Source organism: Bos indicus, chromosome 7 (assembly GCF_029378745.1).
Source record: "Bos indicus isolate NIAB-ARS_2022 breed Sahiwal x Tharparkar chromosome 7, NIAB-ARS_B.indTharparkar_mat_pri_1.0, whole genome shotgun sequence".
Classification (NCBI taxonomy): Eukaryota; Metazoa; Chordata; class Mammalia; order Artiodactyla; family Bovidae; genus Bos; species Bos indicus.
Genome location: NC_091766.1, coordinates 43,033,745 through 43,053,820, shown reverse-complemented (window position 1 = coordinate 43,053,820; position 20,076 = coordinate 43,033,745). Strand labels below are relative to the sequence as shown.

The following is a 20,076-nucleotide window of genomic DNA, read 5'->3' as shown; positions in this document are numbered from 1 at the left end:
CAGCATGATTCATAACAACCAGAGTAGAAACAACCCAGATGACCATCAACAGATGATGGATATACAAATGTGGTCCCTCCACACCCAGGAGCATCTCTTAGCCATGAAAAGGGGTGAAGGAACCTTTCTACCACGTGGATGGACCCTGAGAACACGATGCTCAGTGAGAGAAGTAGACACAGAAGGACACACAGGGTGTGATTCCACTGACGGAAAACGTCCAGAACAGGCCGATCCATAGACACAGAGAGTGATTCCTGATTGTCAGGGGCTGGGGAGGAGGTGGGGTGACTGCTGATGGGGACGGGGCTTTCTTTTGGAGTGAGGGAATGTTCTGGAATTGAAGGTGGTGGTTACACAACTTTATAAATGCACTAAAAAACATTGAATTGTATCCTTTAGGATGGTCAGTGGTTAGCTTCATGTTATGTGATTTTTTACCTCAATTTTTAAACAACGGAGACAATGACAGCACTTTGCTGGTGGTTGTCTGGACCCCAAGAGCTGGGCCTTGTATCCCACAAAGCCATGCCCAGATCCCCTGAAGTCCTTCGCAAGGGCTGACTGGCATCTGCCAACATCCTGGGTGTTAACTTCAGCAGTAAAGCCCCTGGAGCCTTGGTCACACTGTTACACCAGGACCACCCACCCGCTCTCCAAAGGAGGAAACAGGCTCAGAGTGGGTGAGCTGCTGCTGCTGCTAAGTCGCTTCAGTCGTGTCCAACTCTGTGCAACCCCATAGACGGCAGCCCACTAGGCTCCCTCATCCCTGGGATTCTCCAAGCAAGAATACTGGAGTGGGTTGCCATTTCCTTCTCCAATGCATGAAAGTGAAAAGGGAAAGTGAAGTTGCTCAGTAGTGTCTGACTCTTAGCGACCCCATGGACTGCAGCCTACCAGGCTCCTCCATCCATGGGATTTTCCAGGCAAGAGTACTGGAGTGGGGTGCCATTGCCTTCTCCAGTGGGTGAGCAATGGGCCTAAAGAGACCAGCTTAGCTGGAGGGAGTCTAGGCTGAAGCTCACGCCTGGGGGTCAGGGGTCAGAGGTCAGAGTTCCTCTCTTTCCCCCCAGCTTCCAGGGCCACCCGAGTCTGTGCCTGGAACTAGCACTGGTCAACTGGACTCCGTCAGGACTGGCCCCAGGGGGCTCATGCCACTGGTCCTCCCACCGTCCAGCCTCCACCTCCCCGGCGGCCCCCGCCCCCCCCCAAACAGACGCTGGGGGAGACCAAGCTAGGTGGCACCTCAGGAAGCCCTCTCCTCCAGGGTTTCAGCCCGTGGGACACTTATTCAGCACCTACTTTGTGCCGGGCCCCCGGGATGGACTCTCCACCAGGTGGCTTCGTCTCGCCCCGTGAGGTCGGCGCAGGGGGCCTGAGCCCTGAGAGGGGCTCAACCCTCCCCCACCTTCGGCCAGTGACCGTCGGACACGCCCCCAGGGGCCGCGCAGGCTGACACCTAGGCTGCACGCCGGGTCCTGCCGGCTTCCCTCTGGGCCTGGGCATTCTAGCCTGTTCTCGCCTCACAGGTTGTTCAGTCAGTTCAGTCACTCAGTACTTACAGAGCAAATACCACGTGGCGGGGAGGGGCATTTGAGGACGCGCATACCTGTTGGAGGTCCCAGGGTAGGTGTGTTGGAAGAGGAGCAAGGAGATCCACGTGGGTAGAGGGTGGAGCAGGCTGTGCAGGGCCCCAGGGCGCGGAAGGCTGGACTCCCACCCCCAGGGACGCGGGAGTCCCCAGGTGGCGGGGCAGAGCAGGGACGCCCCGGCCGGCTGTTCAAGCGCCCTCTGCGGGCTACAGGGAGAACAGACCGCGGAGAGGACAGCGGGGGTCCCAGAGGGGTGGGATGGGGTGGGGTGAAGAATGATGGAGGGATGATGCGGGGTGGTGGGAGGGGTCCTGGGATCCAGCCTGGGTGGGGGTCGTAGGGGGCGAGCAAGGGTGCGTTCTGTTTCCAAGGACTATAAAGACCACGATGATTTAGAAGGGTTTCCCTAAGCACACACAAAGGTGAGCTGTTATGATTTCTTGTTGCTGGTCTGACAGCACTTGGAGGCTTGAGTGAATGAAGGAAGGAAGGACTTGGAGACTGTGCTGTCAGTGGCCTTTGGCCTCTGGCCACTGGCCACCGGGAGCCCCAGAAGGTTGTGGCGGAAGAGCAGAGTGCACGAGGTCTCCCTCCAAAGCTCCCGGCCACGCCCTACCCTGCCTCCCTCCGAATCCCACGTGACAAAGTGCCCACAGTGGGCACCTGTCCAGCGAGCCCCCCCAATATTACCTCAAGGTATCTAGAATTCTTTGGAGACACCAGAGGCTCTTTGCCAAATGGACTTTCTATCCAGACACTGCAGGTCCCCAGCAGGAAACCAAGGAAGGAAACGCAGTTTGCAGGGGCAAGACTGTGGACAAAAGCATAAATTCTGTTTAGAGTAGAAATGAAATGTATGTATTTAAGCCTAAAATAATGCCATTTTAATATACCTACCTTTCTTTCTTTCTTTCTTTTTTTTTTTTTTTGGCTTTTTTTCAACTACTTTGTTCTGGGAAAAAATTAATAGATTTTTAAAATACATAAAAACACTTCTAGAAGGCAAATAGTTTCCTCTAACATCGCTCAGTGCTGCTGCCTCCACACTACCCTACTCCTTACCTTCACCAGCCTAGGGGTTTCTCTGGATTGGTGGGGGAAGAGGGACAGGGTGGGCGTGGCGGGGGGGATGCTGCACTTTCTCCAGTCTGGGCCCTCAAGGTGTTCTGGGAAAATGCCAGCCAATTTGAGGAGTAGGGAGGCAGCTTTCTCATGCTGGATGAGAACTGGTGCTGCTTGTTCAGTCGCTCAGTTGTGTCTGACCTCAATGACAGGAAGCACACCAGGCTTCCCTGTCCATCACCAACTCCCAGAGCCTGCTCAAACTCATGTCCATTGGCTCGGTGATGCCATCCAACCATCTAATTCTCTGTCACCCCCTTCTCTTCCTGCCTTCAATCTTTCCCAGCATCAGGGTCTTTTCCAATGAGTCATGGCCAAAATATTGGAACTTCTACTTGAGCATAATCAGTCCTTCCAGTGAATATTCAGGGTTCATGGCCTTTAAATGCTACTTAGTTAATGTTTTGCTGCCCTCTGGTGGCAGCATGCATTTGCTCCCTTCAGCCTCGATCCAGGAAGTTGCATCTGAGTCCCTGATTGGTGAGGATTCCTTTGTTTACTTGGTCAGTAGCAACAAGAGCCAACATTTATTTATGCAGCCCTGATTGTGTGTCAGCTGCCTGGTAACCCTCATAACCACCCACCTATGGAGGGGTCAGCGAGACTACTTCTTGAAAGCATTAGTTGCTCAGTTGTGTCCGACTCTTTGTGACCTACCAGGCTCCTTTGTCCATGGGATTCTCCAGGCAAGAATACTGGAGTGGGTTGCTATTCCCTTCTCCAGGGGATCTTCCCAACCCAGGGATCAAACCCAGGTCTCCCACATTGGCAGGCAGATTCTTTACTATCTGAGCCACCAGAGTCTCCTTACAGATGAGGAAACTGAGGCTGGCAGAGCTGGGTCTTGAATCTGGGGCTCTCAGAGGTGAAGAAGAATACCCTGTTTGGGGGCTGGAACCAGCTGAGCCTGCAGCTGTCCTACTTTGACTATTCATTTATGTGAACCAGTAAAGCCCAGTATTACCAAAGCCCATTTGAGTAGAGTTTACTTCAACCTTTTTTTTCTTGCAATCCAAAGACCCCTGACCAGTCGGACCAGTCCCCAGGTGAGGTCACATTCTGAGCTTTCATTAGACATGAATCTAGGGAAGGGGGCTTACCTAACCCACAGCAGCAACCACCTTTGAAAACCGGGGCACAGGGCCCTGCAAATAACCTCAGAGCTCTGACCCTGTTTTTATCCCCAAATTCAGTCCCACTAGAGGGCACTCCTAAAGAAAATCAGTGCTGAATACCCACTGGGAGGGCTGATGCTGAAGCTGAAGCTCCAATACTTCAGCCACTTGATGTGAACAGCCAACTCATTGGAAAACACTCTGATGCTGGGAAAGGTTGAAAGCATAAAGAGAAGGGGGAGACAGAGGATGAGATGGTTGGATTGCTCAGTGGACCTGAGTTTGAGCAAACCCCAGGAAATAGTGAAGGACAGGAAGCCTGGTGTGCCGCAGTCCTTGGGGTCGCAAAGAGTCCAAAACGATCGAGCGACTGAACAACAGAAGGCGCTGCCTGGAAATTTGCTGTTGGGTCCAGGCATCAGCCTGTCTGAGAGGCAGATGGAGGTGGGGGAGCATGGCAGGCATGGAAAGTTAAAAAAGATGCAAAGGAGGATTTATTTTTAAAGAAACTGCTCTCAGCACTGCCCTCGCTAATTTTTATCCAATTATAGTTTCCTCACTTCTCTTGCAGAAGGGAAATGTGGTGAAACCCGAGGGATGGTTCTCCCCACAGGATCTGCTGGGAGCTGCCCAGCCACAGCCATGCTCGGCTTCCTCAAGAAAAGTGAGAAATCCAGATTTTTATAAAAATTTCCTGATTTTTAAATATTAGCAAATCGTTTAAAAAAGAGAGAAAAAAAGATTTAAACATTGACGACCAAGAGAGGCCTCTGTTCTAAATCTGCCCCTCTGCCGTCAGTTTGAGACTTGAAGGGTTAAGAACTGCCAAACCCCTCGTTCATGGGCCCCCTAGGTCTGTGGGTGAATGGGTTACCTCACCTTTACTGGAAGAGAGACTAGTTTTTACTGGAAGAGGCCAGTTTACTCATGGTAACTTGATGAGGGTGAGGTTCAAACTGGGGATGAAGTTCAGACCCAACCTTTCCCACTAGATCCCACGCCCTCAACCCTACTCTAGGTCCCCCCAAAATGGCCAGAACTCTGAGTTGTCCCCATGATTCTGGCCCCTGTGTGCACACCCTGAGTAATCCCCTTGAGTGTGGTGCAACTTTTTTGGTAAAGGTGATGAGCTTCTTCAAGTATGATTAAGGTCCCCAAATCAGCTGACCTCAAGTTGATTGAAAGAGCGATCACCCTGGGTGGGCCTGGCCTAATCAGGTGAGGCTTTTGTGGAGGCCTGGGAGCAGCAAATATCCACATAATGACCTGCTGGTGGAGGGACCATGTGGCAAAGACTCGTGGGTGGCCAGCAATAAAACCGAGACCTTAGTCCTACAAATGTAAAACATTTCTGCCAGTACCCAAAAAAGAGGCCTGGAAAAAATGCCTTCAGATGAGAATGCAGCCAACACATCGACTGCAGCCTGGTGGGACCCTGAGCTGAGGACCCAGCCCCACTGAGCTGGCCTTCCAACGCTCAGAAACTGTGTAGAGATAATGGGTGTTTTTACTTTTTTAATTTCGTTTTTTAGATTTTTTTTTTAATGTGGACCATTTTTTTTTCTTGGCTGCACTAGGTCTCTGTTGCACAGGCTTTCTCTAGCTGTGGTGAGTGTGGGCTACTCTTTGTTGCGGTGTGTGGGCTTCTCACTGCGGTGGCTTCTCTTGTTGTGGAGGACAGGCTCTAGAGCACACAGGCTTCAGAAGTTGCAGCACGTGGGCTCCCCAAGCCTCACAGCTGGACCTTAAGCCACAGGGCTGGGGGTCCACACACTTTCCAGTCCAGTACATGCTGCCCATCACCTCCAAGGGGCAGGACGATGTAAGGCGCACCTGCCCTGCCAGGTGGATGAAGTGCTGGTCACCACCCAGCCTGGCAGTCCCCGTCTGTCCTGACTCAGGGCTGGTCACACCCCTAGCACCACTGGAGGGACAGCGCCCAGACTGACACGAGCACCCAAGCACCTGTGCCTTGGAACCTCTCCTGTTGTGCCCAGGACTCCTGTGAGCAAACTCCTTGGGGATGAGCCAGATGAGACCTGGCTGTGGCACCCTGTCCAGGGCCACAGATTCCACAAATACAAAGCCAGGCCATCCATACCTTCAGATAGACAGTGTGTGATTTTTTATTTAGCATATTGCTGTTGTTGTTCAGTCACTAAGTTGTGTCCGACTCTTTGCAACCTCATGATCTGCAGCACGCGGGGCTTCCCTGTCCTTCACCATATCCTGGAGTTTGCTCAAACTCATGTCCATTGAGTTGTTGATCCTATCTAATGCTTATGCTACTTAGCATAAGAATGTCCCAAATATTGTATGGAATATACTTATACTGGAAATGTCATTTACGGTTGGCTTGATTTTCAGTGGAACTGGGCATCTGAATGTTCTCTCTCCCCTCGCCACCCAGCCCAACAGATATGTGGCTGGGGGTCCCCCAGACCCGGCAGCAATCCTGCAGCTGACCACAGAATCCTGAGCTCATAGCAGCTGCTATCGGAGCACCGAGGGATGGTTGTCACACAGCACAAGCTGACGGATGTGCATAGGGAGTGATAGTGACAGAGGCACACCAGAACCCAGAGCCACAGCCCCAGCCCAGCTCCTGGTTCCTGATCCCCACGTGGTCCTGCAGGAGTTAATGGAATAAGAGCAACACCGCCAAAGGAGAAGGTGAAAAATGCTGAGAGCAAGGAAAGGTTCTGGCTTTTCAGCTGGAAACCGGGCTTATGTTTCAGCCTTTCTAATGGCCTCGGAGAAAACTCCCTTCCTCCCCAGATCACACACCTCGACCTGGGAGGAAACCAGGAAAGAGAGAGTAGAGACGTCCGGACACAGCCTTTGTCTCCACTTTGTCTTCCATCCAGACAGACCCTCCCTCCTTTGGGAATTGCACTAAGACTTCACTGAAACCTCTCACCAGAAAAAAAAACACACAAAAAACCTCTTGCCGAGCCCCTGTGGGACTAGGCAGCCTGGCAGGTGGAATAGAATTTCCCCTCCCTTCCCCGAGGGCACAGCCCAGTGAGAAGAATTAAGCAAAAGTGAATCATCAAAACGAGACCTTCCCACCCGCCTCCTGAAATGTGCCCGTGAGGGTGAATTGAGAATTTCAAGGACAGTGCACTTTTCAGCACACTCCTCAGGTTTTAAGCCAGTAAATGCATCATTCCTGGATCTTTCCCAAGGTCCTTCTGAGGCCTTCGAGAGAGACACCTATTTTTTCCTTTCTCTTTTTAAAATAACTATGGTAAAATACACATAACATAAAAGCACAGCTCAGTGGCATTAAGCACATTCACCCTGTTGTGTAACCAGCCCTACCGTCATCTCCAGTATTTTCCGGTCCTCCTAAACTGAAACTCTGTCCCCATGAAACAATGACTCCCCATCCCCTCCCCCACCCCCTGGCCCCACCATCTACTTCCTGTCTCTGCGGATTTGACTCCTCCAGGGACCTCCTGTGAGTGGAATCAGACAGTGTGTGTCCTTCTGTGTCTGGTCAGCAGAGTAACAGCCCCAAAGATGTCCCCATCCTGGTCCTGAGGCCTGTGGCCGTGTCACCTCATAGGGCAGAGGGGACTTTGCAGGAGGGATTAATTTAAGGCCCCTGAGATTCGGACGACCCTGGATTTGCAGACCCAGTGTCATCACACGGTCCTTATAAGAGGGAGGGGTAGGGTCAGAGGCAGAGAGACAGGACATGCTGAGCTGCTGGCTGCTGGCTGTAACGATAGAGGGAGGGGCCACGAGCCAGGGATGCGGCGCCTCTAGAAGCTGAAAAAGTGGGGAGACAGTGCTCCCCGGGGGCCTCCAGAGGGACCAGCTCTGCCCATGCCTGGATTCAGCCCGGTGAGGCCTGAGCCAGACTCCTGACCTCAGGACTGTCAGAAAACCTAGCTGTACTGGTCTAAGCCCTCTGTTCCTGCTAGTTCCAATCACCCCCAGAGACTGGCATCCTCAGAGAAGGGGGACCAGGGGGAGCAGCCAGTGGGCACTGGGGTGGAGGAGGAACAGATGTGGTAGGAGATGGGGGAGGAGCCGGTGAGGCCCAGGTAGTATTCAAGACCCCGAAACTGCCTTCCTAAAAGGCTAGCGGGGAGGGCGGGGGGTGGGGGGCACATTTGGTTCCTGGGGCTGGAACAGAACAGTGGGAACCACAGAGAAAAGCAGACCTTGGACCAGGCAGAAGGCATGCTGCCAGATCCAGTGCTCCCCCAGGACACAGGCCCCTCCTCCTTGAGGCTGGGGTCCCCTTGACACAGGCCCTGCCTCCTCCCTAGACTGGGGTCCCCCTGAGAACAGGTCCCCTCCTCCATTAGACTGGCGTCCCCCTGAATACAGACGCTGCCTCCTTCCTAGACTGGGGTCCCCCGGGGGACAGGGCCCCCTCCCTCTGCGGATCTGTTCTGCCCACTGTAGCCCCTCTCTACCTCACCTACCCCCTGCCCCGGGGACGCCCTCGCCCGCAGCCTCAGCTATTTCGGGTGCACCGCCTCCCCGCCCCGCGTGGGCCGCTCTCAAGAATAGCTCTCAGAATAGCTGTGGCGGCTTCCCTGTGGCCGCCTGTCGGGGAGGCGCTGGAAGGGGGCGCGGGCCGTGGTGAGGGAGTGGGGGCAGCGGGTGGGGACAGACCCTGTGGGTGGGCGTCCCCAGCTGCTCCTAGTCTAGATCCTGGGGGTGGGTCCGGATCGGAGGGGGAGGAGCCGCCGTCGGGGTCCCTCTGGGGTCCATGCACAGGTGCTGGGGTTTCACCCCTGAGGTCCGGGTTGGGAGAGCAGAAGAGGTCCCATCACCACCCCCATGCATGGAGGAAATCGAGGCAGGGTGGGCAAAGGGGCCCCCAGCCACACAAGGGTCAGGACTACCAGGTCATTCCTGGGAATAATCTCATCCGCGGGAGTGGTGCCTGTGGTATATGTGTGGAGCCTAATAACGACCCTTTTCTAATCACTGCCCCTGGAGCCAGAGGGACTGGGGACCCAGCTGGAGCTGAATAAGCGCTCTGAGAGTGACTGACGAGGCCACGTGGGAGAGCTGAACAATCACTCATGAACAAGCACTACTTGAGCACCTTCTGTATGCCTCACCTGGGGAAGTGGAATGGTGGGGGCAGTGATGTCACCTGGAGAAGTGAAGGAGGCAGAGGCTCAGGGCACGCCCACTCCAGGCAGGGACCGCATCGGCTGCTTTATTTCAGGTAGGACAGAAGCCCCTAAATCGAGCACTTTTCAATGCCCGGGGCTAGGGAGCTGTCCCCATGGGATCCCATAACGTCAGAGCTGTGCTGGGTGTTCTGCGGAGGGGGCCACGAGACCCTCGGATTGGGGTGCTCAGGCCTCCTCCCTGAGACTGGAGGCTTTCGAGGGCTGGAGCCAGGCAGGTCTCCCCTGTCAGTTTGGGACTTCCCAGAAGGAGAAGGGTTAGGATGTCTCCCCTCTCAGACCAGCCGTAATAATTATATCAGGAGGTGAGAGGACTGGTCTCTTTCCTCCCAGAACTCAAGAGTGTTTGGCAAAGTCACAGGAGCAGAAGAAGTCATCTAAAAGCACAGCAATTTCTCCAGGAAAATGAAAACGGGAAAGAAACCCCACACCCCACAAATGCATCCACCCTTGGGACCGTCAGCACGAGACGTGCAGTTCTCGGGTGTGGATTTAAACGGGGATCTAGGTCCTAAGGCAGGGACTCAGCAGTTCCCCAGTGCCAGGGCAGCGCCTGCCCAGGCTCAGTCCTCATCCTCGCTGGCGTAGATCCCGGCTTCCCAGCGCTCTGCCATGGCATTCCTGTGTCGGGTCACCCGTGTGGCCTCTAGAATCTGCAAAAAGGAGGCATGGAGTTTCCTCAGGGCTCTAAGTCCCCAAACAGCTCCCTCGACCACTAACCCCTAGGAGAGGCCTGGAGAACAATTAGAGTAGGACCACCACTTCCTGTTTCAGACCCTCCACTCCCAGTAACAGTGCAAAGGAATGTGCTAACTCATGCTGAACCCCACAGGAGGGAAATGCCCGGGCCTGGCATTGTGGACTCAGATCAAAATGAAAGTGAAAGTCTTAGTTGCTCAGTTGTGTCAGACTCTTTGTGATTCCATGGTCTGTAGCCTGACAGACTCCTCTGTCTGTGGGATTTTTCAGGCAAGAACACTGGAGTGGGTTGCCATTCCCTTCTCCAGAGGATGTTCCCAACCCAGGGATCAAACTCAAGTTTCCTGCATTGCATGCAGCTGCTGCTAAGTCACTTCAGTCATGTCCAACTCTGTGCGACCCCATAGACGGCAGCCCACTAGGCTCCTCTGTCCCTGGGATTCTCCAGGCAAGAATACTGGAGTGGGTTGCCATTTCCTTCTCCAATGCATGAAAGTGAAAAGTGAAAGTGAAGTCGCTCAGTCGTGTCCGACTCTTAGCGACCCCATGGACTGCAGCCTACCAGGCTTCTCTGTCCATGGGATTTTCCAGGCAAGAGTGCTGGAGTGGAGTGCCATTGCCTTCTCTGGCATTGCATGCAGAGAGGGTCACAAATGTATTCCACAAAACCACTGAGGTAGGTGACCTTCTCTCAGGTGAGGTAGGTGACACTCTCAGGTGGACCCCTCCCTCAAAGAAAATACCCCTGTCTTGGGCCAAACCTGCCCCAAAACCATCTCCTAAAAAGGCAGCAGGTGGACCCTCTTTCCACAGTCTGTGCCTGTGGCAGGCATCAAAAGCAGATCACAGAAAAGTCCACCTCAGGCAGACACTACCAATCAAGAAGATACCAGGGCAAGTACCCACACCCAGAAGAAAGGCTTCCCACGACCCTGATGCCAGGGGACAGGGGGCACTGATTCAGGGGGAAGGGAGGAAGGCCCAGGTCCTCGCCCCAGAAGCACACTCACCTCCGAGTTGACATCATCCAAGGGATTGATGCCGGCATACTACAGGAAAGGAACACATGTTAGTCCCCAGGGCCTTCTAGCCTTCCCCACTGGACTCGATGCACAGTCACATTTGGGGAAGAAGGGAAGGCCTTCCTTGCCCACTCTGGTCCCCTAAGCGTTCCTCAATCACCCCAAACTCAAAACCACCCACCATGCTGTTCCCACATGTTGTCCCCCTCATTGAAGCATTGCCCATCATTTGCAACTGTTTTCTCTTGTAAACATCATCGTAACAAAGACAATTGACATTTACAGAGCTCTTGCTGTGGCCAGCCCTGCTCTAAGGTTCGAAGGGGGACGTTCTTATTATCACACTCATTTTACAGGGGAGGAGACTGAGGGTCAGAGAAGGGCAGGGTCTTGCCCCTCACATAGTCAGCAAGCAGCAGGACTGGGACTTGAACCCAGGTCCCCAGACTCCATTCTGCCCCAAACCACTAGGCAAGACTGTGAGCACCACATGGGCAAGGCTGGATGGACAGGGTGTTATTCTTTGTAGTGTAACAGTTCCTGACCAGAGAGGAGATGGCCTCATGGTTACAAATGTAGGGTTTGGAGTCAGGCCTAGGTTCAAGTACTGGCTTGGGAACTCAGACTATATGACATTGCATGAGTGCTTAGTCACTCAGTCATGTTCAACTCTTGGTGATGCTATGGACTGTAGCCCACTAGGCTCCTCTGTCTGGGATTTTCCAGGCAAAAATATTGGAGTGGTGGAAAAGGAAATGGCAACCCATCCAGTATTCTTGCCTGGAAAAGTCCATGGACAGAGGAGCCTGGCAGGCTGCAGTCCATGGGGTTACATGACTGAGCACACATGCATGAGGGTGGAGGCAGATGGGTTGATAGTAATAAACTGAGAGAACTAAAAAAAAAAAGAAAATCGGAGTGGGTTGCCACGTCCTCCTCCAAGGGATCTTCCTAACACAGGGATCCAAACTGCATCTCTTACATCTCCTGCATTGGCAGGCGGGTTCTTTACCACTAGCGCCACCTGGGAAGCCCTGTATGACCCTGGGCACAGGCAAGTATGGCTTTCTCAACAAAAGGGAAACAAAAATCCCTCCAGATGTTAAAGGCATGGTGCTTGCAGAGCCCTGAGACATCCATCATATGATGTGGATAATAATCAGAAATGATGTTGATGGTAATAAACACATGAAAATAATAAGGCTCATTTTGATACACTGCCACTGCTCTCCTCCAAGCAGAGCTCATCCTCAGCCTTTGGCTCAGGGGGAACAACCTCATGGTGGGGACTCTGCTTATACAGCCCAGACATGAAGAGAAACTCAGTTTATCCATTGTGCACCTTGCCTGAACTTTTCCGCCCCTAATGGGGAGTCAGACCTCAGCTAGGCCTCCAGGGGGATGGCAGAACTCAAGACTCACCCACTGTTCCTTCTTCTTTTTCTGCTGGAGAGCATCCTTGGCCGGGGCCTCCACCGTCCACACCAGGTCCGAGTGCAGGTGGATGGGGGTGAAATAGTGTGACTCAGACACTGAGTAGCTGCCTGTGATGCCTGGTGGGGGTTGGGGAGGGGAGAGGAAGCAAAGGGCATCAGGGAGGGTCCCATAGTCTCCTGAGGGCATAACGTCTGTGAGAACTCAGCCCAAGAGACACAGATTCTGGTTGAGAGGCTGGACCAGTTAAGGAGATGAGTGAATGGACAGACAGACAGAGCAGACAGCTGGTTGGGAAAACTGATAGACAGAGTGATCAGAATAGCCAGTCAGGAGAAACTGGATCAACAGATGGGCTGACCATGCAAGGAGAAAAACACTAGAAAGTGACATGGGGTGGAGGCAGTTCACATTGACAAAAAGGAGCAATTGATTGAGAGGCTAGAACATCTGTAAACCTCTATGCACCTAACAACAAAGTCTCCAAATCCATAAAGCAAAAAACTCAAGGCAAAGTTAACATCTTTCTCCAAAATCTACTGCTTCAGCAGACAGACAAATGGACAGACCAGCCAACCCAGGTGGTGGATGAAGTTCCCCAAATGTTCCCCTACCCTCACCCTCTCCTGGCATCCTCATACTCCTCCTGCCACCCTCCTCTGAGACTCTGCACAAAGCAGCCTTTCCCAGGACCCGTCCTCACTAGATTTGCGGGAGGAGCTCCGAGAGTCGTGGTCACAGCACTCATCCGAGAAGACCTCAGGGTACAGAGCACTCCGCCGCTCCTCAGCCATCTCCCGCTCCCGTCGCAGGACATTCTCCACTTCTCTCTCCAGTAGCTCAGATGACTGGGACTTCTGTAGCCTCAGTGCTGGGGCCCCCGCCACCTCCCAGCCCCAAACTCGGGGGGCCTCAGCTCTCTCAGGTTCATCTGGGACTCTGAACCGCAGGGGCCGCAGATGGAAGTACTCCTGTCTCAGGACACCCCTGCTGGCATGCAGGGGTCCCCGGGGGGGCTCCTGCTTCAGGCCTGAGGGCTTTGCAGAGGATTCTGAGGGATGCCTCTGAGACCCTGCAGCCTTGGGAGAGCCCACTGGCCTGGCTTCATCTGCTGAGAGGTTGCTGGGCCTGCAGTAGGCGTGGGAGGCAGGAGACTCTCCTGGGGGCGTCCCAGGGCTCAAGTATGGTTGGTAGGCATCAGGTGGGATACGGCTCACCTTCCTCACCTCTGGGGCCAGGCTGGCCGCGTGGGCATCTGGGGTTGGGCTGAGGATGGAGTCTGAGCTGTGGACTCTTCGAAGTCTGGGCTGAGGTCCTTCGGAGGACCAGTCAGGTGTGGATGCCCGGCCCACCTGCAGCCCCTCCCGCCGGTGATCCTCCTCACGCTGTGACTCCTGAGCAATGTCCCGCTGTACGTAGAGTGATGGACGGCCCCTGTCCCGCCGTGGTGCTGCAGCCAGGCTCACCTTGCTTAGCAGGAGCCTGGCTGGGATCTCCACCAGCTCCTGGTGGCTGGTTGCCCGCTGAAGCCCCCTCTGCTCTCGGAGGTCTGCCTCCCGTTCCTGGGCCAGTCGGATCTCTCGCTCAATGGGCGTCTCCTTGAGGGGCTCTGGGGACTCTTCTCTGGACCGGGAACCGGGGTCCTCCAGGGCTTGGGCAACAGACCTGGTAGGCAAAGGGTGAACCCTCTTCTCTTCTGTGACCACCTCCTTCACCTGGGGTTTGACTGGGAGGACGTACCCATTGGCCAGAGGTGGCCTGCTAAGGGCCTTAGAGGCCTGACTGGCCCTGGGTGGGGAGTTCTGAGAGGCCACTGCATTTACATGGGCCACTTTGGGTTGGGGGCTCTGAGGAACCTCTGAATTCACGTGGGCCACCCCAAGTGGGGTGTTTCGAGAGACCCCTGTTTTTGCATGGGCTACCTTGGATTGGGGGCTCTGGAGAACCCTTGCATTGGCGTGGGCTGCTCCAGGTGGGGGGTTCGCCTGCTCCAGGTTCAGGAACTGCTGCCTGACTGCCAGGAAGTCAATCTGCTCCCTGTCTATCTCGTTCTCCTCCAGGGGCATGGACTGTGGTCGGCTGGGGCCCCTGGGCTCCCTGTGGTCAGAGGCACCACGGAGCGTGGCCACCGTGCCACCCTTCCTGACAGCCTGGCCCCGAATGACTGCCTGGCGCTCCCGCTCCAGGTTCTGTGGCTGCCAGGGTGGGGTGTCCCTGGCCTCCAGGTGGTAGGCCTTCACCTCCTCATCCTCGTTATCCTGGGGGCAGGGTGGCCATGGGGCCATCCGGCCAGGGAAGACACGCAGGCTGCGGGATGTCCCAGTCCGCGTCATTTCCAGGGAGGCCTCATGGTCAGTGGGCCATGCTGGTGTCTCGTCCTGGCTCCAGAAACTGGCCGTGGGCCCCACGCCCACCAACTCAAAAGTGTAGCTGGTGTCACCATCAAAGGCCACACCGGCCATGCGGGATGAGTGAGGGATGCCGAAGATGGGATATCTGGTAACTCGGTCCATGTTCGGAAGGAGGTCTCTGCCCACCACAGGCTCCCAAGGTGGAGACGATTTGGGCTCACTGAAGGAGGAGAAGGATGTGTGGGTTACCAAGTCAGAGAACTTGGGGAGAGCTGTAGTCCCTCTCCCTCCAAGGACAAAGTCCTGGCCAAGTGGCCTCTGTGATTAGCTCAGGGATGGGTAAGTGACTCAGCCTTGCCAATCAGAGCATTCTATATTTGGACCTCTGTTATTTGTACAGGGATGGACATGTGACCCAACCTGGCCAATGACATTAAACTCTGGGACTTTGCAATTAAAGTGGAAAATTGGACCCTCTTCCCCACTGGGCTTGTGAGGCTGATAGGATGAGACAGAACTGTTGGGGGGCCATATTTGCCCTTGAGGACACACCTTGCTTAAGAGCACCCCCAACTGCAACGCAGCACCCTAAAAACATTGTTTCAGCTCCTGGATCCAGCCACACCTGAATCCCTGAGGGCCCCTGTACTGATTAACAACTCGTCCCCTGTGTGTCTAACATTTGCAGGCACCCCTCCCACCTCCTCTCCCAGACACTGCACCTGTTGGGTGCCAGCTCACTGGGTCCAGTCACAGGGGGGCTACCCCCTGACAAACTCTCTCTAAAGGCACATGCATCTTGAGGTTCTTTCTGTGATTCTTCATTTCATCTGATATTTACAGATGGCCCCACCTCTCACTGAGGGATGTCAAGTGGGGAAACTGAGGCCCAGAGAGGGGTGTGATTAGACAGAGAATCCCGTATCTGGCTCTCTCTTTGAACTTGCCCAGAGGGACACCTTGTCCCTTCCAGATGATTATGGCCTCAGCACCATAAAACTTGGCCCAGCTAAGGAGTACCTTGGGCCTTGTCCTTCAGGGCCAGGCAAAACCCTGACCCAGTGCCCCAGGGGGCCCAGCCCCACCAGGACTTGGGGCTCCCTCTGAGCACATCTCCAGGAGCCTCTGTGGAGGCCAGGCAGCTGCTCTTACACCTCCACGACTCCTGGCATCCCAGGCTGCAGCCTTCACACCCTGCCCAGGGCACTCAAGGCCACTACCTCAACCCAAACCCACGAACTCTACAGGCACCAGACCCCAAATCTGACCCTTTCCTCCTCCCTCTGCTGGGAGGACCTTGGTTTCTGCTCTTCCACAGTCTCCTTAGCTGCAGTCCAGGGAGCTCCTCCAGGAAGCCCCTCCAGACTGCCTCCACCCTTGGAGCCTGTGGCCTGAGCATCCCATGTGTACCTGGCCCAGTACAGCTGAAGAAAGGAAGCTAAGCTGTTCTCAGCTCCTCAAGCAGCCCTTGTCCCCGTCCTCAGCCCCCTGATGCCACCAAGGCTACTGGGTACATCGCTGCCTTTTTACACCAACTTGCTTGTGAAAGTGAAATGTGGTTTTAAAAGAAAACTGCAGACCCTCCCTGAGCTGGAAAAGTGACATCAAGCAACCTAAAATCAATCATGGGGATCCATGCTACAATCAACTCGTTCTTATCATGCAGTCTTTCAAATATTGAATTATAACTAGGAAAAAAATATTTAAAAAACAAGCAGGCTTAGGTGATAAGTCCTAGCCAAGAGGGCTGAGCCTCTATCCCAAAGACTTGAGAGTGGCCGGGTGTTTACACATCTTTGCAAGGAGAAGAAGATTGTTTAAGGCCTGTCACCTCCCACTGCAAGCCATCAGCTCCCTCCCAGGGGCCCAGGTGAGCATCTGTCCCAATAGCCCAGAGTCTGGTACACAGCAAGTGCTTAATAAAGGCTGGCTCACTCTCACTCCGCGTGTCCAGGGGCCAGGGTTAGAGTTCATTCAAGCAGAGAGCCGGCTGCCCCTCCAGGCTTCCCCCCTAACCCCAGCCCACCTTGGAGGGCAAGTCTGGTCCCCACGCCCTGGACCCCTGGGGAATGCAGGCGAGTGCAGGCGTGATGGGGCTGATGCAGAAATGTTTGCCTAGTGAGTGGGCAGAGGCTCACCCAGAAGGATTTATAAGCCACAGGGGACATTAACTCCAGGAAAAAGAACTGCACACCCAGAGGGTGTCGGGTCTCCTGGTGGGTGGGGCAGGGTGGGGGACACATCCCTCCTCAGCCCATTCCTTCTGGGTGATTCACTGAGGCCAGCAGGGTGGGGTCCCTCTTTGCCTGAGTCCTTGGGCAAGTCTCCCCCAGTTTCCCACTGACCCCAGTGTCCCTCTGGATGGTAGGTAGGTCCAGAGCACGCAGCTGCCACCAAGAGAGGCTTGGTTCAGCCACGCTTGGTTCAACCTCCACGCAGGTTCAGCCTGGTATGCAGTAGGCTCCAGAGAAATGCTTTTATAGCAGTGGCTGATGCTTTTAGTTTTTAAACCCTGGATCTACCACTGATCTCTTCCCTGGTGGCTCAGATGGTAAAGCGTCTGTCTGCAATGCGGGAGACCCCGATTCGATTCCTGGGTTGGGAAGATCCCTTGGAGAAGGAAATGGCAATCCACTCCAGCACACTTGCCTGGAAAATCCTATGGACGGAGGAGCCTGATAGGCTACAGTCCATGGGGTCGCAAAGAGTTGGACATGACTGAGCGACTTCACTTTCTACCACTGATCTCAGAGTGACCCTGGGGCAGGCACTCCCTCACCAAGCCTCAGTCTGTACGATGGGACTGTGCCAACTCCACATCAGGGCCTGGGGAGGAACCAGGAGGCCCGAGCAGGTGCCTGGCACACAGAAACACTGGAGAAGAAACCGCCCTCCTGGAGGTCTCACAAACTGTACAAATGAGTTGTACTAGCAATCAGAGCCTTCCAACTCCTCGAGTGGCTCCTCCCAACTGGGCATCTCATGCCAGCACTTTGTTGGCCTCTCACAAGAGCCTGCGACCCAGGGGCCATTCTGTGCTCAACATGAAGCAGAAGAAACCAAGGCCCTGAGAGGGGTCACACAGGGCGTGACAGAGCAACAGGTTCTGAAACTGGGCAGTCACCTCCTCCTCCAGGAAGCTCCCTGGGATTGCTCCTCCCCAGTCCCAACTCTGTACCCTGTTGATACCAAAACTGAAACTGGGTTTATGGCCTCTGGGCCACATACCTGCTTCCTCATCACTGCAACTGGCCTCCTGCCCTTGGGCAAAGGCCTGCTGGAAGGGCCTGAGGCTCAGACAGGGCCAGTCACACAGCAGGGACAGGCTCTCAGGGTTCCTCTTCTGTCCCTCTGGGCTACAGTCCCCAAGACCCTGGTAGCAGGGCCCCTTAACACACCTGGATTCTGGGCCGAGTCTCTGCCCCACACCCACGGGATTCCAGCTGCCCTCCCTGAGGCTGGACACTCCCCCTCATACTGAGACCACCCCACCGCCTCCAGTGAGCCCCAATCAGACCCCAGCCCAATGGAAGGGGGTGTCATAGGCTGCTCAAGCCCTCCCCAAGCAAGCCTCTGGCTGGTGTTAAGCGTCTCCCCAGAAACCCCCGAATTCCCAGAATCAGCGGGGGTGAGCTGTGCCTCTGGCCCCAGGGGTGTGATCAGGCCCCTTCCTTAGAGGGTCAGGGTTCAAGGTCAATGGATTTGGGGTCCTGAAGCCCAGGGTAGAGACTGGGGCCCTGATAAAGCTCAGGGACTGGCCTCTGCTCCTCTTGTCAGGTGCAGCATAGGAAGGACATAAACCAGCCTCAGAGCCAGCCAGGGGGCTCAGAGCGAGGGGAGGTCCCCTACGTCTCTGGAAGCCCACTGAACCCCCCAGAGGGGGCTGGAGTGGGGATGCGGACTTCCTCCCTGTACCCGGAGGGCCCCACTGGGGTCAGAAGGTGCTGCTGACACACAAACCCCCATGCCAAAAGCAGAGCTCCCCACCCAAGCAGGACCCCAACCCCCCACCCCCCACCCCCCACCCCCCACCTTAGTGTCCATCCCACCCTCCTTTGCCCCAGCCTCACCCGTGCTCTCAGCCCCACAGACTTCAAGCCTGGCTCTGGCTCCCTGGCTGGCACAGAGGCCTCCCAGCCCCGCCCTGGCCCCAGGTTGCTAGGGGACAGGGCCCCACCCCGGGAAGCAGGTGCAACCCCTCCTCCCAGGCCCCACCTGGGCTTGAGAAACAAAGTTCAGAGGAGGAAGAGAAAGACGACACCGCTGCAGAGGGAGGGCGGCTGCTGCGCCACGCTGCACTGCCCCCTGGCACCCAGGGCCCCAGCCCACAAAGCCCAAGCCAAAACTCACCCTAAACCCTCTGGGCCTCCCCACCGCCTCCCAGCATCACTCAGAGAGGGGCCATCTGTCTCCCGGGGTCACTGAGCTGGTCCACAAGCCAGCTGCTGTTCCTCAGAGGCGGGTCCAAGTCCAGAGCCCCACCCAGGCCACCTGGCTCAGCCCACACTCTGGGGCCATTTCCCCTGAGAGATCCTTACTGGGACCAGTCCAGCGTCCTAGTCTCTGGGGATTCAGCTGGGCTTAAATTCAAATCCCACTTAACCACTCTGGGCCCATTTCCTCCTCCAGGAAGCGGGGTACATCACAGGATCGGGGGACGCCCCCCAGCCCACTCCCAATAAAGGGCCAAATGAGGACATAAAGGTGCCAGAAAGCTTTGGGATGGTTGGGGCCCGGGCACACTGAGGCTCAAGGTGGAGGCAGGTGCTCCCAGCACAAGGCTGTGGTGTCTGATCCTTGGCCGAGGTGCAGAGGACCTGCTCGAACCACGGCGGCCCTGAGCCTGTGGGAGACTCAGCCCACTGGGTGCTGTGGTTGGTCCACAGGGAAGGGTACACAGTGGCTGGGCTTCCGGTCCTGGCTGGGGTGGCGGGCGGTGGGGGATGGGAATCTCTGTCCTGACCTGCCCCTTGGACAGCTGTGGGGCCCCTCTGAACCTGTCTCTTCTTCCATCTGATGTGCCTCCAGCTGCGAATCTGGCAGGGCTGCTCACAGTGCGGGGGAAGGGTGGAGACTGGATCACCCCACATGCCAGGGCTCTCCTGATCCCAGACTGGGGCGACCTCCCCCGCAGGGCTCACACAGCCACTGTACAGGTGGGCAAGCCAAGGCCCAGAATGGGTGGCCACTCCTACCCAGATTATGTAGTGAGAGAAGCAAGGCCAGCAGCTTCTGCCCCATGTCCCCATCCATTTGCCAGGAACCAGCTTCTCTGCCAAGCTTGAGGGTATCTGTCCCCCAGGGGACTGTGAGCCCAGCAAGGGGCAGCCTCACAACCAAGGTGGGGTGGGCAGGTATGGAACCTGAGGCCCCCCCAGAAAACAGAAGCCAAGTCGCACCATGGGAAGCAGCCCCCTTACCTCCAGGCCTTACCTGCCCAGGTGCCACACAGATGCAGGCAGGGACTCCACCAACACCCCTTACCCACCACACTGGCGTGAGTCTGAGGGGTGCAGAGCCGCAGACAGGAGACACCAGTTCCCCTGGGCTCTACCAGGCTCCTTTTAAGGCTGGAC

General features: G+C 55.5%; 1 protein-coding gene across 3 annotated transcripts; it reads right to left on the bottom strand.

Annotated features, from left to right (window-relative positions):
* Positions 1-8,979: 8,979 nt before the first annotated feature.
* On the bottom strand, positions 8,980-20,059 carry MISP (mitotic spindle positioning). 3 transcript variants are annotated; one of them, XM_070793427.1, is made up of 5 exons: positions 19,934-20,059; positions 12,853-14,720; positions 12,138-12,268; positions 10,704-10,742; positions 8,980-9,647 (listed from the first exon to the last, which is right to left on the bottom strand). In XM_070793427.1, exons 2-5 carry the CDS (start codon positions 14,660-14,662, stop codon positions 9,558-9,560), a joined length of 2,070 nt encoding a protein of 689 aa, XP_070649528.1. In that variant the 5' UTR covers positions 14,663-14,720; positions 19,934-20,059; the 3' UTR covers positions 8,980-9,557. The 3 variants fall into 3 exon arrangements, with proteins under 3 accessions (XP_070649528.1, XP_019820399.2, XP_019820398.2); XM_019964840.2 differs by lacking the exon at positions 19,934-20,059 and adding an exon at positions 18,851-18,948; XM_019964839.2 differs by lacking the exon at positions 19,934-20,059 and adding an exon at positions 18,571-18,648.
* Positions 20,060-20,076: the final 17 nt, after the last annotated feature.